Source organism: Podarcis pityusensis (genome assembly GCF_964106645.2).
Source record: "Podarcis pityusensis genome assembly, chromosome: 5".
In the NCBI taxonomy this organism is placed as follows: domain Eukaryota; kingdom Metazoa; phylum Chordata; class Lepidosauria; order Squamata; family Lacertidae; genus Podarcis; species Podarcis pityusensis.
In genome coordinates this window covers 94,286,426-94,299,982 of record NC_138032.1, presented here as the reverse complement: position 1 = coordinate 94,299,982, position 13,557 = coordinate 94,286,426, and the positions used below count along the sequence as shown (strand labels likewise).

The 13,557-nt window shown below is 45.8% G+C and overlaps 1 protein-coding gene across 1 annotated transcript in view; it reads right to left on the bottom strand.

Annotated features, from left to right (window-relative positions):
• SEMA3D (semaphorin 3D) overlaps positions 1 to 13,557 on the bottom strand; it is a 177,044-nt gene that overhangs the window by 66,773 nt on the left and 96,714 nt on the right. The window contains exon 8 of the mRNA XM_081005477.1: positions 8,706 to 8,848. Coding sequence (XP_080861603.1) covers positions 8,706 to 8,848 — 143 coding nt within the window. The remainder of the gene's footprint in view (positions 1 to 8,705; positions 8,849 to 13,557) is intronic.

The following is a 13,557-nucleotide window of genomic DNA, read 5'->3' as shown; positions in this document are numbered from 1 at the left end:
TTTTATATATTTTTTCTTCTTTGTATCCTCCCCCCATCCCCAGCACCTACAAAAGAATAGAAAAGAAGATTTTGGAGCAGTGGTGTTGAAAATTAATAGATTGCTACCATTATGTTATCCCAGTAGTGATGGAAGTGAGAGCTGGACCATAACGAAGGCTGATCGCCGAAGAATTGATGCTTTTGAATTATGGTGCTGGAGGAGACTCTTGAGAGTCCCATGGACTGCAAGAAGATCAAACCTCTCCATTCTGAAGGAAATCAGCCCTGAGTGCTCACTGGAAGGACAGATCCTGAAGCTGAGGCTCCAATACTTTGGCCACCTCGTGAGAAGAGAAAAATCTGTTTGATGTTGGGAAAGATTGAGGGCACAAGGAGAAGGGGACGACAGAGGATGAGATGGTTGGACAGTGTTCTCGAAGCTACCAGCATGAGTTTGACCAAACTGCGGGAGGCAGTGGAAGACAGGCGTGCCTGGCGTGCTCTGGTCCAGGGGGTCACGAAGAGTCGGACATGACTAAACGACTAAACAACAACAACAACCATTATGTTTAATGATATTGAAGGGAAAATGTGGCTAGCAAAGTGGGCCAGGTTAAATCACAAATAGACCCCCAGCTAGAAGGTACCAGTATAATAGTCTAAGGAAGGCAAAGCAAAATGTTCTCATGCGTGTGTTCTAATCATCAAGGCCAGGACTGTGAGAAATGCAGTGATGGGCTGCAATGTTACGATCATGGTCTGTGAAGTGCACCCCAGGGGAGAGGGGATTAGGTTTGGGTCTTTGTGTTTTTAACTAAGCTCCAATTAAGGGGGAAAATGGGGCGCACCTACTTGCTTAGCTACCCGCTCCCAAACAGTACTAAAGTCTAACCGAGAATGCATGTGATCCTTTTCCTTGCAAGGCCTCACAGTGAAGTTCTGAGAACCAATCACCAAGCAGCAATTTAAACCCTGCTATTTTGAAATGATGCTTTATTTGAATAATTGCACGGTGCACGACAATACTGGAATGTCTTTGATTGACGCCAACAAGGGTATCAATATACCCTTAACAATATCAATATCTCGTAGGATGTGACTTTGCCACGAATGCTATGGGACCATGTTTCATGTCAGGATCATTTGAGAAGACAGTTGATGTGAAGTATAATTGTTTAATTGACACATAAATGGAAAATGCCTAAATATGTATTACTCGGGTTACAGATGCTTCAGGTAACAAACTCTGCTAACCAGGAAGTGGTTGCTTCAGATTAAGAACTTTGCCCCAGGATAAGAACGGAAATCACGCGCCAGCGGTGCAGTGGCAGCAGGAGGCCCCATTAGCGAAAGCGCGCCTCAGGTTAAGAACTGTTTCAGGTTAAGAACGGACCTCTGGAATGAATTAAGTTCTTAACCCGAGGTACCACTGTACTGCTAACTCTGGAGAAATTCCACTGCAGTATTCTAAGGGTTTCTGAGCTTTAGCTGAGGTGATAATTAACTGTCGTTGTTTTCTGCTAGCTAACACATGAGTGTTTAACCTTAGATCACAAGAGATGTATTGAATTGCAAATTCGCCATTTTGAAGGGAATTGCCTTGTTTTCTTTGTTCCCAGGCTCTGTGAAAGTAAGGATGTGTAAACAGCTGTCCACGTAAACAGCCTCAGGCAGGGTGCAAGGCTGCGGGGAGAGACAGACCTCTGCTTCCAGGTCTGTTGAAATTATTTCATATTTTGTATGATGCTGAGTCTATGCCTTGGACTGGCACATGTCTTATGGAATTGTTTGGATGTATCATTTGATGTTTTCATTTTGTTTTGAAGACAGTTCTGCAAGTAAAGTTTTAATTAAACGCATGGGCCTTAATAATGTTTCATTTCCAAAAAGGAGTCAGTTTTCATGCATCCAACTGTACTTCAAACTGCACAGTATTAATACAATGGTACCTCTGGTTATGTACTTAATTCGTTCTGGAGGTCCGTTCTTAACCTGAAACTGTTCTTAACCTGAAGCGCCACTTTAGCTAATGGGGCCTCCCGCTGCTGCCGCGCCGCCACCGCACGATTTCTGTTCTCATCCTGAAGCAAATTTCTTAACCTGAGGTATTATTTCTGGGTTAGCGGAGTCTGTAACCTGAAGCGTATGTAACCTGAGGTACCACTGTATCTGCAATAGTCATTTCTGCAGGCAAAGCGATAGACCCAATCTATTTGGAATTTAGTAAAGCCCTGCTTGGCAACTGGTTTTAAACAGGGTCCCTCATGTGTAGAATAACTAAAAGAGTGAGCAGTGCTGGCTCTCCACTGACATTTCCATGTGATCCAAGAAGAGCAACAGAGAAGTAGGCTGAGCTCTTCCCCTATGAACTGAAGTTGCTCCCTCCCATTGGCCTGTGCCTTGGCTTAAACATGAGTGTGAGTAGATAAGAGAGAGGTTTTACCAGACCCTTGGTCACTGTTCATGACTGGTAAAATCAGTCTCTCCATTTGCCTCTGTGTGAATGAAGTGAACGGAGACAGGGTGAGAACAGAGAAGAACATGGAAGCACCTGCCAGGATCAGAGCTTGGCTGAGAGTCAGGAAGGGGTGGAGTCTCCACCTCCTTGATAAGCAGCTGTCAGTCTGAAGCAACAGCTCCTCTTCCAAACTCCATCCTTCCTGGCCTGGGGAAATGGGCAGAAAGTGGCAAGAAACAGGAGAAGCTTGGACTTAGAGGACCCTCAGGGTCCCCGTCAACTCTACGGTTCTGTGATTCTACGATTCCATGAGTCACCTACCCTTATTTAAATGTGCAAACACCGTTCACAGGTTATGGCACCAGCTCTCTATTTGCCAGTTAAACTTGTTTTGTATTTTCTACACCTAATCCTACCGGGAGGGGGAAACACAAAACAAAGCCAAGGCATTGGCTGCACTTCATTTGATATTAGTGGGAACATTCTAGTTTCCCCCCCAAGCAGACGAAGAAATGCCAGCTACTGCAGATAAGTGGCTGATAACGTCTTTAAGAAAAGAAAAGCAAAATATCAGAAATGCCACTTGTCATGACAAATTATGCATTTCAGTCCGACCGTGGACGTTGAAAGAACTTCCTCGCAATTTATAACACTATCCCCTAGGTGATATGCAGAATGAAAAATGATGCAACCCAAATCAGGGGGGTGGGGGCGGTTTGATGGTTCTCTTTTTAAAAGCAAAGAAAGAAGCATGAGTCAAAATAAAAGAAATTAAAACATAATTTTCTCAAAATTAGAAATGGTGAAAGAAACCCACGCAATACTACAGGACATCTGAATCCTCTAATCACTGGGTAAGATGAAAACGTTGACAGATGTTTGACCCAGAGGGACAGCATCCATAAAGCCCTGATGTCAACTTGGTTAAGCCGTTTAACCCTTTCCCCTCAATGGTTGTGCTCAGCTCTGTCCATTCTCAGACGAGGGAGCTGCCTCCCACTCACACAACTGCAAACGATTCCCCAATCTGTTTGGCTAGAGAGGTTCAAGGCAGGCAGGCCTCACTCTCAAGCTAAGAGTGACAGGGTCTAAAGGAGCAGAGCGACTGCAGCTGTACAGTGTGTGACATACACCAGAAATAAATTCATTCCAACCATCCCTAGATATGGTTAAAAAAATCCAGAAAACATCCAAAGAGGTCTCCTTAATTTTTTGAAGGGGGGGGGGGGCAACAAAGTGTATTGTAATAAAGTTGCCTTATGCAGAGTCAAACCCAGTGCATTTTTCTGGGGGGACCCCTAAACATTTTGTGAATCTAAGTTTGGCCTCATTGAGGGGCAATATTTCAATATGAGTAGGAAAATGAGAGCACCTCTAAACATTTCTTTAAGAAAAAAAGCACTGGTCAAACCTATCCTGGTCCACCTATCCTAGTATTATCTACTCTGACTGGCAATAGTTTTCTAGACGTTCATGCAGAGATCTCTCCCATCCTCTGCTACTTGGTCCTTTAAGGTTGCCTGGGAGGGAACCTTGGCCCATTGGCAATACTCAGCCCTGGAGATCTGGCTCTTCCCACAGCACTTTAAAAGCAAACAGGCTGCTCAGCAACACACACTCGTTAGCCAACACTCTGTCCTTTGCCCTGTTTCTCACAGAGGTTGCAGACCTCGGTCTCAGCTGCGCCACTTCAGAAAGCAGGCAAAGGACCACGCGACTGAATGCTCAGCCACGCAGACCATATCGCTCCACATAAGAAACTGGATGTCAGAGAGAAGGCGTCCAGTTGTGGCTTCTTATGGGCAGGGATTTTTTTCATTTTTATTTGATAGAGAAGCAGTTCATTGTGTGACACCCCATCCTTTTCTCTCTACTCTTTTGGAGGCCTTTTCAGGGCTCATACTGTATGTAATTGTATCCAGAACTCCTTTCAGGTGTTCATTCTAGGGCAGATACGTTGGGGGAGGGGGTGTCTTAGTGATGTTGGTGGTGATAGAGGTTCTGCAGCCACCCAGGACCACAACTGTTCCTTGGGAGAGTTGGACAGAAATCATGCACTATAAAGACCCCAGGGCCTGCCGTTCCTTGAGTCAGATCCAAAGCCTAACCAGTCCAGAGCTGGACTCTGCCTCAGCTGTAGGTGACAATCCTTTGGTCTTTCTCTCTGGCCCAGACTCCACCTTCTTCTCCTGGGCCATGCTTCTCACTGGTTCTGATCAACACCCACCCCAAGTGCCCTTGCCTGACTAGATTGTATCCTTAAACAGCGGCAATGCCTCCTGATGGCTCGAATGGAGGGACCGTGTGTTTGTCAGAGAGCAGAAACTGCTAAAACGTGTTCTCACTAAAGGAGAGCACGTGTTGCGGATGGGGCCGGACAAAGCACCCCTTAGTTGCCAGGCAGGTTAGAATGAAGGGGCCTGGAGTGGATTGGTGGGTTGGTGTTGCTGGGGTAAATTTGATGTTGCCAATTTAGGGGTGGGGAACAGAGGTTTAAGCAGGGTTCACCGCAAGTTGCTTTCTCTTTCGCTGTGGGCATCGGATCACCCGCCCTCCCTCCCTTGTTTGACCTTGCTTTGACCTTGCTATGCCTGTCATGGGGTCGTCTGCCTTGGTGCGGGGGCCTAGTAGGAATTTTTCCAATTGGCTGATTAGTGTGTGCCATTTGGTTTTTGCCTACTGCGTAGCAAATCGTCGCAACTTGTAAGGTTGGCGGTTAGGCATTGGTTTAAATTGGTTGGTGGAGGGGTATGGGTTGGCTGTGCCTGCCCCTCCAATGCTGCTGCTGCACGGGAATTCCGTTAAAGGAATTCAGGGGCTTACCATCCTTTCATCTAAACCCCTGGAATCGGGTTTGGGCCGCGTAAGCCCCCGGGAGCATGCGGGGAGAAGCTGAGGGTCTGTGCCGCAGCTCCAGTTATCCCTGATCTTGTTCTTCCACACTGGCTCTCTAAGCAAGCACTCACAATTTGTAAGTTAATAAAGTTGTGGCCAAAATTATGCCAAAAACCTTAAACAAAAATTTATGAGTGATGTGTGAGTTATTGGGGTAGGGGTGTTTTGGGGGACCTCAGCATGCTACCTTTCCATGGCAGAAATGTAGCCTACTGTACAAACTGTAAAAATCACATCCATTGCCAAACTCTGATATCCTATAGCATGCCCACCACTTGCAGGTGCCCCCTCCCAAGGTTTTCCACAGACGGATGTCGCCCCCCTGGGATGAAAAATGTTTCCCACTCTGGAGAGTCTATAGTCAATCTCTTCCCCATATCTTGAGCTTCTTTAGCTGAACTAGATGTCCTACAAATGCAAAGCATACACTTTGTAGCTGAGCTATAGTCTCAGCAGTCAGATCCTGGCACGGATTTGAATATGTTATTAAAATCCGTGTGACAAATTCTGTACAATCCTTATCTTGCTTTATCTTCATAAAACTACCACTAAGGTACCCACCCCCTTTTTTTCTGGCAGAGATCCCGTATCTTTAAAAGGTCACAAAGACAGACATGGAATTGGCGAAGCGTTTCCCATCACTGCTCTTTCATAGAAGGAAGGAGGTGCCAGTTAAACTTTCACCTGCCGCAGGGAGAAAAATTCCATCCGATGAAAGTGCTGACCTTAAGTTGAGCTGGTCGGACAGTATCTGGGCTGGTTTGGACACAAAGAAAACCCCTCATTTTGGATTATGAGACTGAGCCTTTGCCAGCCTTGTGCCAGTACAATTTCCCTCCCTCTCTAACACCCCCACGAGGAGGCTGGGTGCTTTTGTTTTGACTTCAGGTGAACCACAACTTATTGTGTTGTTCAAAACTTGACAAATGGTGGTTAACGATGGTTAATTGAACCTCACCACAGTTTATGAACAGTCGGCTTATGTTTTGGATGACATAATAAACTATGGTTAATTATCAGTGGGAGTTTCTGGTTTCCTCTTGGTCACCCTGGGGCACTAGAGGAGGGAGTGCAGGAGCTCAAGGCTTGCTGTGAGTAGACTTAGGTACCCCTGCCTGTACGGGCCAGTCGTGTCCGACGCTAGGGTTGTGCGCCGGGGGCCAGCGCTGTCCGGAGACACTTCCGGGTCACGTGGCCAGTGTGACGAAGCTGCTCTGGCGAGCCAGCACCAGCGCAGCACATGGAAACGTCGTTTACCTTCCCGCTATAAAGCGATACCTATTTATCTACTTGCACTTAGGGGTGCTTTCGAACTGCTAGGTGGGCAGGAGCTGGGACCGAAAGACGGGAGCTCACCCCGCTGCGGGGATTCAAACCGCCGACCATGCGATCGGCAAGTCCTAGGCACTGAGGTTTTACCCACAGCGCCAACCGCGTCTTGGAGTGGGTGAGTGGACTTGGCTGGTAACATTCCTGGAAGTTCTTTCCAGAAAAGAGCAAAGGAAGTTAGAGGACTGTACAGCAGTCAGTCGCCTTTCTCTTACATTGTGAAACTGATAGCCACCTTTCTCCTTGCTTTATTTATCTATGTTTGGCCTGTGTATCCTTTAGCAACATGTTTATTCCAAGGAGTTGAGAGGGGAAGCAGCAAGACAATGATGAAAGAACAACACTTTATTTGCCACGGAACACTGCCCTGGCAAGGCACTGTGAAACATGTTCCCAAAGGACATCCACCTGATATTAATAATAATAATAATAATAATAATAATAATAATAATAAATTTTATTTATACTCTGCCCTTCCTGGTTCAAAAACCGGGCTCAAGGCGGCTAACAACAAATTTAAAACACTTAATTATAAAAGCAGCATAAAATACAGTATAAAAACATGAATAACAATAAAATTCAAAATTCAGAAATCAATTTAGGGGAAATAAGCATTAGATAATCCCCAGGGCTAGCTGGCTGAATTGGTCCTACTTGGGACAGTGGGGAGGCCAGGGGAGAATTAGCTGTGGAGTCTCAGAGCGGTTGATCTTCATAAAAGGGGAGGGGGAGGAAAGAGAAGGGAAATAAAAGATCAGGCTGAATTCAAATTAAAGGCCAGGCAGAATAGCTCTGCCTTACAGGCTGATGGAAGGAGGTTAAATCCTGAAGGGCCCTTGTCTCATTAGACAGAGCATTCCACCAGGTCGGAGCCATCACTGAAAAGGCCCTGGCCCTGGTGGAGGATAGTCTGGCTTCCTTAGGGCCCGGGACCTTTAAGCTATTATTCATGGACCTTAAGGTCCTCTGCGGGGCATACCAGGAGAGGCGGTCCCATAAATACGAGGGCCCTAAGCCACAAAGGGCTGATGACTTCCTTGGTCTGCAAGCAATCTTTCTCCTTTTTAAAAAATGTTTTAATTAGTGGTCAAAAGGGTATTTCATTGATGACTGCTGAGATTTTTACCTGGGACACTTATTGATTGACTACTGTTGTCATTGACTGTTGACTTTAAACTGATTTTACAGTGCTTGGTCATATTTGCGTTTTGCAGTTCTTTTGTTCCGGGATACCTGTTGTGCATGAAAGCTCATACCTTGGCTTGGGTCCCTTCGGGCAGAGCATGCAGTGTATAAATATTGGCTGGGATTCAAAGCGCTATTTCAGGCACACCCTAAAGCTTGAACGTACCCAGGTTTTTAAACAGCTGACCCTCCCCGCAATGCTATCTCCTTCGGAAATTCCCTCCAGTTTCAAAACTGGTTTCTCATGTGATGGTGGCAGTGGTTTGCTGCTTGAGAAACACAAGCCCAGAGCCCCGTTCTTGGGATTCTAGCCAGAATAAATAACGTGGATGGAACCAGAAAGTGTGAGAGTACCACAAAGCTGAAGGCCAGGTTGTTTCAGGCAAGGAAAATATAAGGGCAGCCCCGCACAGCCCTTTGAATTCTGGGAAATAATATACTGGAGCAGAAGGTGTTGAATGGGTGAAAGAACACAGACCAAATGCTATGGGGGGAGAGAAATAGCGAATACATACTGGAGAACTAAAAAAACAACAGGAGTGGATTAGTTTATTTGGGTTAGCGGTGATTTGTGAATGTAGAATGAGAGTCTCACTATTCAGAGGCAGGTAATTAAACTGGCTACTATTTAACTTCATTATCAACTGTGAAAATATAAGAATTCCAAACTCACAGCTGGCTTATCAAACCAACAGTGCAGGACCAGTTGAGAGAATGTGAGACTCCATTAGTAATCCATATTATTGTAGGTAGCCTAGACAGTACTTTGAGGAAAGTTATTTCCTCCCTTGGGCAATTAATATTTATCGAGGAAACAAAGCTAGAGGGTTAGTTTTGCATATATTCTCATTGCTCACCTTACAGACTCGGCCAACTCGGGAAAGGATGGTTTTGTCAGAGGTGCTGCTATCTTGAGAAACTTCTCGGAAAAAGAAATAGATTTTGTCATCGTCTGGATTATATGTGTCCGGGATAGGGAAGAGTCCAATAAACTTTGCTCCTAAAAGACACCCAAAGTACCAAAGATTGTAACTGCATTGATCTGTGTTTTCTAACTCCTATGAAATGACGCAAGACACTGAGGCTGGTGCAGAAGGAAGACTTCCTACCCTGAACCACAATGGGGCCTCCAGATCTTGATGGACCATCAGCCAGCATCAGCTGGCACTGATATAATAATAATAATAATAATAATTTATTATTTATACCCCGCCCATCTGGCTGGGTTTCCCCAGCCACTCTGGGCGGCTTCCAAAAGAATATTAAAATACTATGATACATCAAACATTAAAAGCTTCCCTAAACAGGGCTGCCTTCAGATGTCTTCTAAAAGTCTGGTAGTTGTTGTTCTCTTTGACATCTGGTGGGAGGGCGTTCCACAGGGAGGGCGCCACTACCGAGAAGGCCCTCTGCCTGGTTCCCTGTAACTTGGCTTCTCGCAGTGAGGGAACCGCCAGAAGGCCCTCGGTGCTGGACCTCAGTGTCCGGGTAGAACGATGGAGGTGGAGACGCTCCTTCAGGTATACTGGACCGAGGCCGTTTAGGGCTTTAAAGGTCAGCACCAACACTTTGAATTGTGCTCGGAAACGTACTGGGAGCCAATGTAGGTCTTTCAAGACCGGTGTTATATGGTCTCGGCGGCTGTTCCCAGTCACCAGTCTGGCTGCTGCATTCTGGATTAGTTGTAGTTTCCGGGTCACCTTCAAAGGTAGCCCCACGTAGAGCGCATTGCAGTAGTCCAAGCGGGAGATAACCAGAGCATGCACCACTCTGGCGAGGCAGTCCGCGGGCAGATAGGGTCTCAACCTGATGGAGCAGCTGGAATCCATCTAACGTATGGAAGGCCACAGTTTTCTCCATCCCTGGGCAGTGGGATTGTGTGCTCTTCACCTCTTCTTTCTCTGAAGTCAGGTGTGGTGAACCTCTGGCCCTGAACTAAAACTCCCATCACCCCTGGCCATTGGCCAAGACTGCTGGAGCTGATGGAATCTGTAGTTCAGGAACAGCGGGAGAACCTAAAGTTTCCCCACACTTGTCCTAGGTGAATTCCTCACTGAACAATCAGAATTCGTCTTACACTTCTGATTCTAATGCAATGCCGGCCATGACACAAAAGAATGGAAGTCAAAGGTAACATTGTCATACTGTTAACCACCAGGACCATTCAGTCATCCAGGCTTGCTACCATAGGAAACCACTCATTCATCTGCAAGCATTTTGTCATTTAGGCCAGATTCACTCCTGTTTCATAGGTCAAGGGTTGCATGAACTGGACACTATGTCAATATTATTTGTCATCCAGAGCATGGTGTGGACATGACTTCCGGTGTGCATTTAAACTCACTGCCAATGTGTCTGTGTGAATGCGCCCTCACACATTCTTGGCTTCTTTTCCATGGAATCAAGCTCCCTTCTTTTAAAAGCGTTTGAGCAAGAGTCCCAAGACCATGCTTAAATAGTTTTTAAAATGAATCAATGTTGGCAATGCACATCACTTTTAAAGAAAGGGCTAATGTAAGCTCCACTACATCTCTGTAGAAATCAGGAGGAGGAGGCAAAGCCAAGGCAGAGACTCATGCAGAGGCACAACAGGCAGCCACCTGTAACATCAATTCTGCTGCAATCTGCAATAGGAGAAACACATTACTCAGTATCACTCCCAGCAGAAAGTGGTTTGGAGGAGTAAGATTAGAGCAGGGAGCCTGCAATGTTATACACACTTACATGGGAGTAAGTAAGTTTCATGGAACTCAGTAGGACTTGAGTCTAAGTTTACAGGCTTGCATAGGTAAAAGGTAAAGGTACCCCTGCCCATACGGGCCAGTCGTGTCCGACTCTAGGGTTGTGCGCCCATCTCACTTAAGAGGCCGGGGGCCAGCGCTGTCCGGAGACACTTCCGGGTCATGTGGCCAGCGTGACGAAGCTGCTCTGGCGAGCCACCACCAGCGCAGCACACGGAAACGCCGTTTACCTTCCCGCTAGAAAGCGGTACCTATTTATCTCCTTGCACTTAGGGGTGCTTTCGAACTGCTAGGTGGGCAGGAGCTGGGACCAAACGACGGGAGCTCACCCCGCCATGGGGATTCGAACCGCCGACCATACGATCGGCAAGTCCTAGGCACTGAGGTTTTACCCACAGCGCCACCCGCGTCCCGTGCATAGACCAATAAGGCAGGTTGCTCTGAGAGTGGAGACTCTGAGCTCTCAGAATTTCTTGGTGTTTTCATTATCCTGCACAGGGACACTTTATAGGTCGCAAGCATCACTTATTGTGAAGAAGCTTGCACAGTCTTCCATTTTAGTTCCACCGCAGCCCCATAACATAGAGTTTTGGAACACAAAAATTATGTCTTGTACCAGACATGACTCTTAATCTCAGGGTTGTGAGTTTGAGCACACTTCGCTCCCACACAGCCATCTGTCTGATGACTACGACATCTTTTCAAGTCCCAGAAGGATATGAGGCAGAGCTCAGGCAAGGGAGGTAGGCCTGGCTGTTGTCTCTCCCTCCCCCCAACACAGAAATGCAATAATACAATAATATAAATACAGCAGGTGAAGCATCCCCCATTGCATTTTTATTGCTTTGACTTCCTGGAATTCCAACTTTTCTTTGTTTGTATGCGCTTTTATACAACTGTTTTACTGGGTTTGTGTGGCATTTTTGTTTTAATGATGAAGTTTATTGCTTTTATGTTGTTCAGAGATTTTAAAATAGTAAGCTGCTTATAAACACCTTTAAATAAATAAAATAACAGGGCCTCAGCATCTTTTAAAAGCCTGGGAAAGGACTGGTCCTTCTGAGACCTGCCACTATAAGCAAGAAGTTCTTGCCCTAAGAAATTCCCCTCTGCTGATTCAGATCATGTCTCAGCAAGGTCAGGGCTGGAAGAAGTCTCTGACCTACTGCCTGTTACTTAGGATCCTTTTAATTGGAAATGCGAGTTAATAGAAATTGGGACTTTTCCTGTGGACTTTTCCTTGCAGTGAAGTGAACTATTCAGCTGAGAGAACAGAATATAGTTGAAAAGGGGAAAATCTGTCTCATTCCTATATAAGCAATTTAATACTAATTGCACAATTACTTAAGTGTGCACCATTTTTCATGGAAGGCCAAAAAAAGAATGGGTGGTTTAATCTTTAGTGTGTGTGTATATTTATGTGTCTGTGTTTTCTTTAATTGTAATACTATCATCAGCCAATTTCTTGACACCAGAACACCCAGAAAATACAAACTTTATGTCAATTTTAATAGTGGTCTTTTTGTTGGAGTGAAACATGATTACATTGAGAAAGCAATTTGGGGAATCTCTTGAACTTTAACAGAATAACACAAATTCTAAAAGCATTTGACTTAAGACATTATGTCAGATTTCAGACACACTAACAGACACAGAACAGAAGAGAACAGAATAGGCCAGTGTGCTTAGAGACTGAGACCTGGGTTCAAATTTAAAATCCTTTAAAAAAGAAAAAGTAATTCAACTCAGCTGTGAAGTTCAGTGGGTAAGATCCTTGGATGAGATCCTATTCCTTTGTCTAACCTACCTCACTGGGTTGTATGAGGGATAAAATACAATTCCCACTGCCACCACATGGACCATCCTCAATCATCTCTTTGAAGAAAGGAAGCCTGAACTATAATATACTAATGAAACATTCATTTCTTCTGTGAAAAGTCTTCATGGCACCATACAAATGTTTTGGCATTCAAGCCAGGAGTGGAAACCTGGTGCTCTCTGTCTAATGCCAGAATGCAACTCCAATCAGCCCCGTCCAGTAGGGACAATGGTCAAGGGTAAAGGAGCTCTAACAATGTCCAGTGGGTTCCCAATCTTTCTCTAAGCTGATGTGTTCCTTTCAAATGCAATTAGAGCCAATTAATATGGTTCCCTTTGCAGTGCGGTTCCCCAAAGGCTGGCTCCTACATCTGTGCAATACATGGATGTCTGCCTCAGCTCGATAGGGTGACCCAGAGGGATGTGGCCCATAAGAATCCCACAACCAGGCAGTCCAACAAAATCAAGAACTCTTTCAGAGCCAAAGCCAGGCTTCTCATGCAGCCTTCCTGTGCCAAAACCACAAGCAACAAGCTGCAAAGCAACACTGGATGAAAGCACCTGCTCTGGCCCTAAAGGTCCGTGTTCAAAAATACTAAATGGTGAAGCCAGGGAACATCTCCACATTCCCAACGGCCAATGAGAAATACGTATTACACGATGTAACAGTTCCCCTGCTAGTGCTTCCCCTCCGAAGGGACTTCTGAAGTGATGTCCCCCCTCTCCATGGTCTTGGTGTGACCCAAGAGGCAGTCAAGGGGAGCAGCTTTGCAATAGCATCTGTGCCACAACTATATCTTCTTTAGACTGTGCACCTGCCGCAGTAAAGGTAAAAAGGTAAAGGACCCCTGGACGGTTAAGTCCAGTCAAAGGTGACTATGGGGTTACGGCACTCAACTCGCTGGCATTTGTCCGCAGACAGCTTTCCGGGTCATGTGGCCAGCATGACTAAACCGTTTCTGGTGCAACGGGACATTGTGACAAAAACCAGAGTGCACAGAAACACCATTTACCTTCCCGCCTCAGTGGTATCTGTTTATCTACTTGCACTGGCATGCTTTCGAAGTGCTAGATTGGCAAGAGCTAGGACAGAGCGATGGGAGCTCATTCCGTTACAGGGATTCGAACCGCTGACCTTCTGATCAGCAAG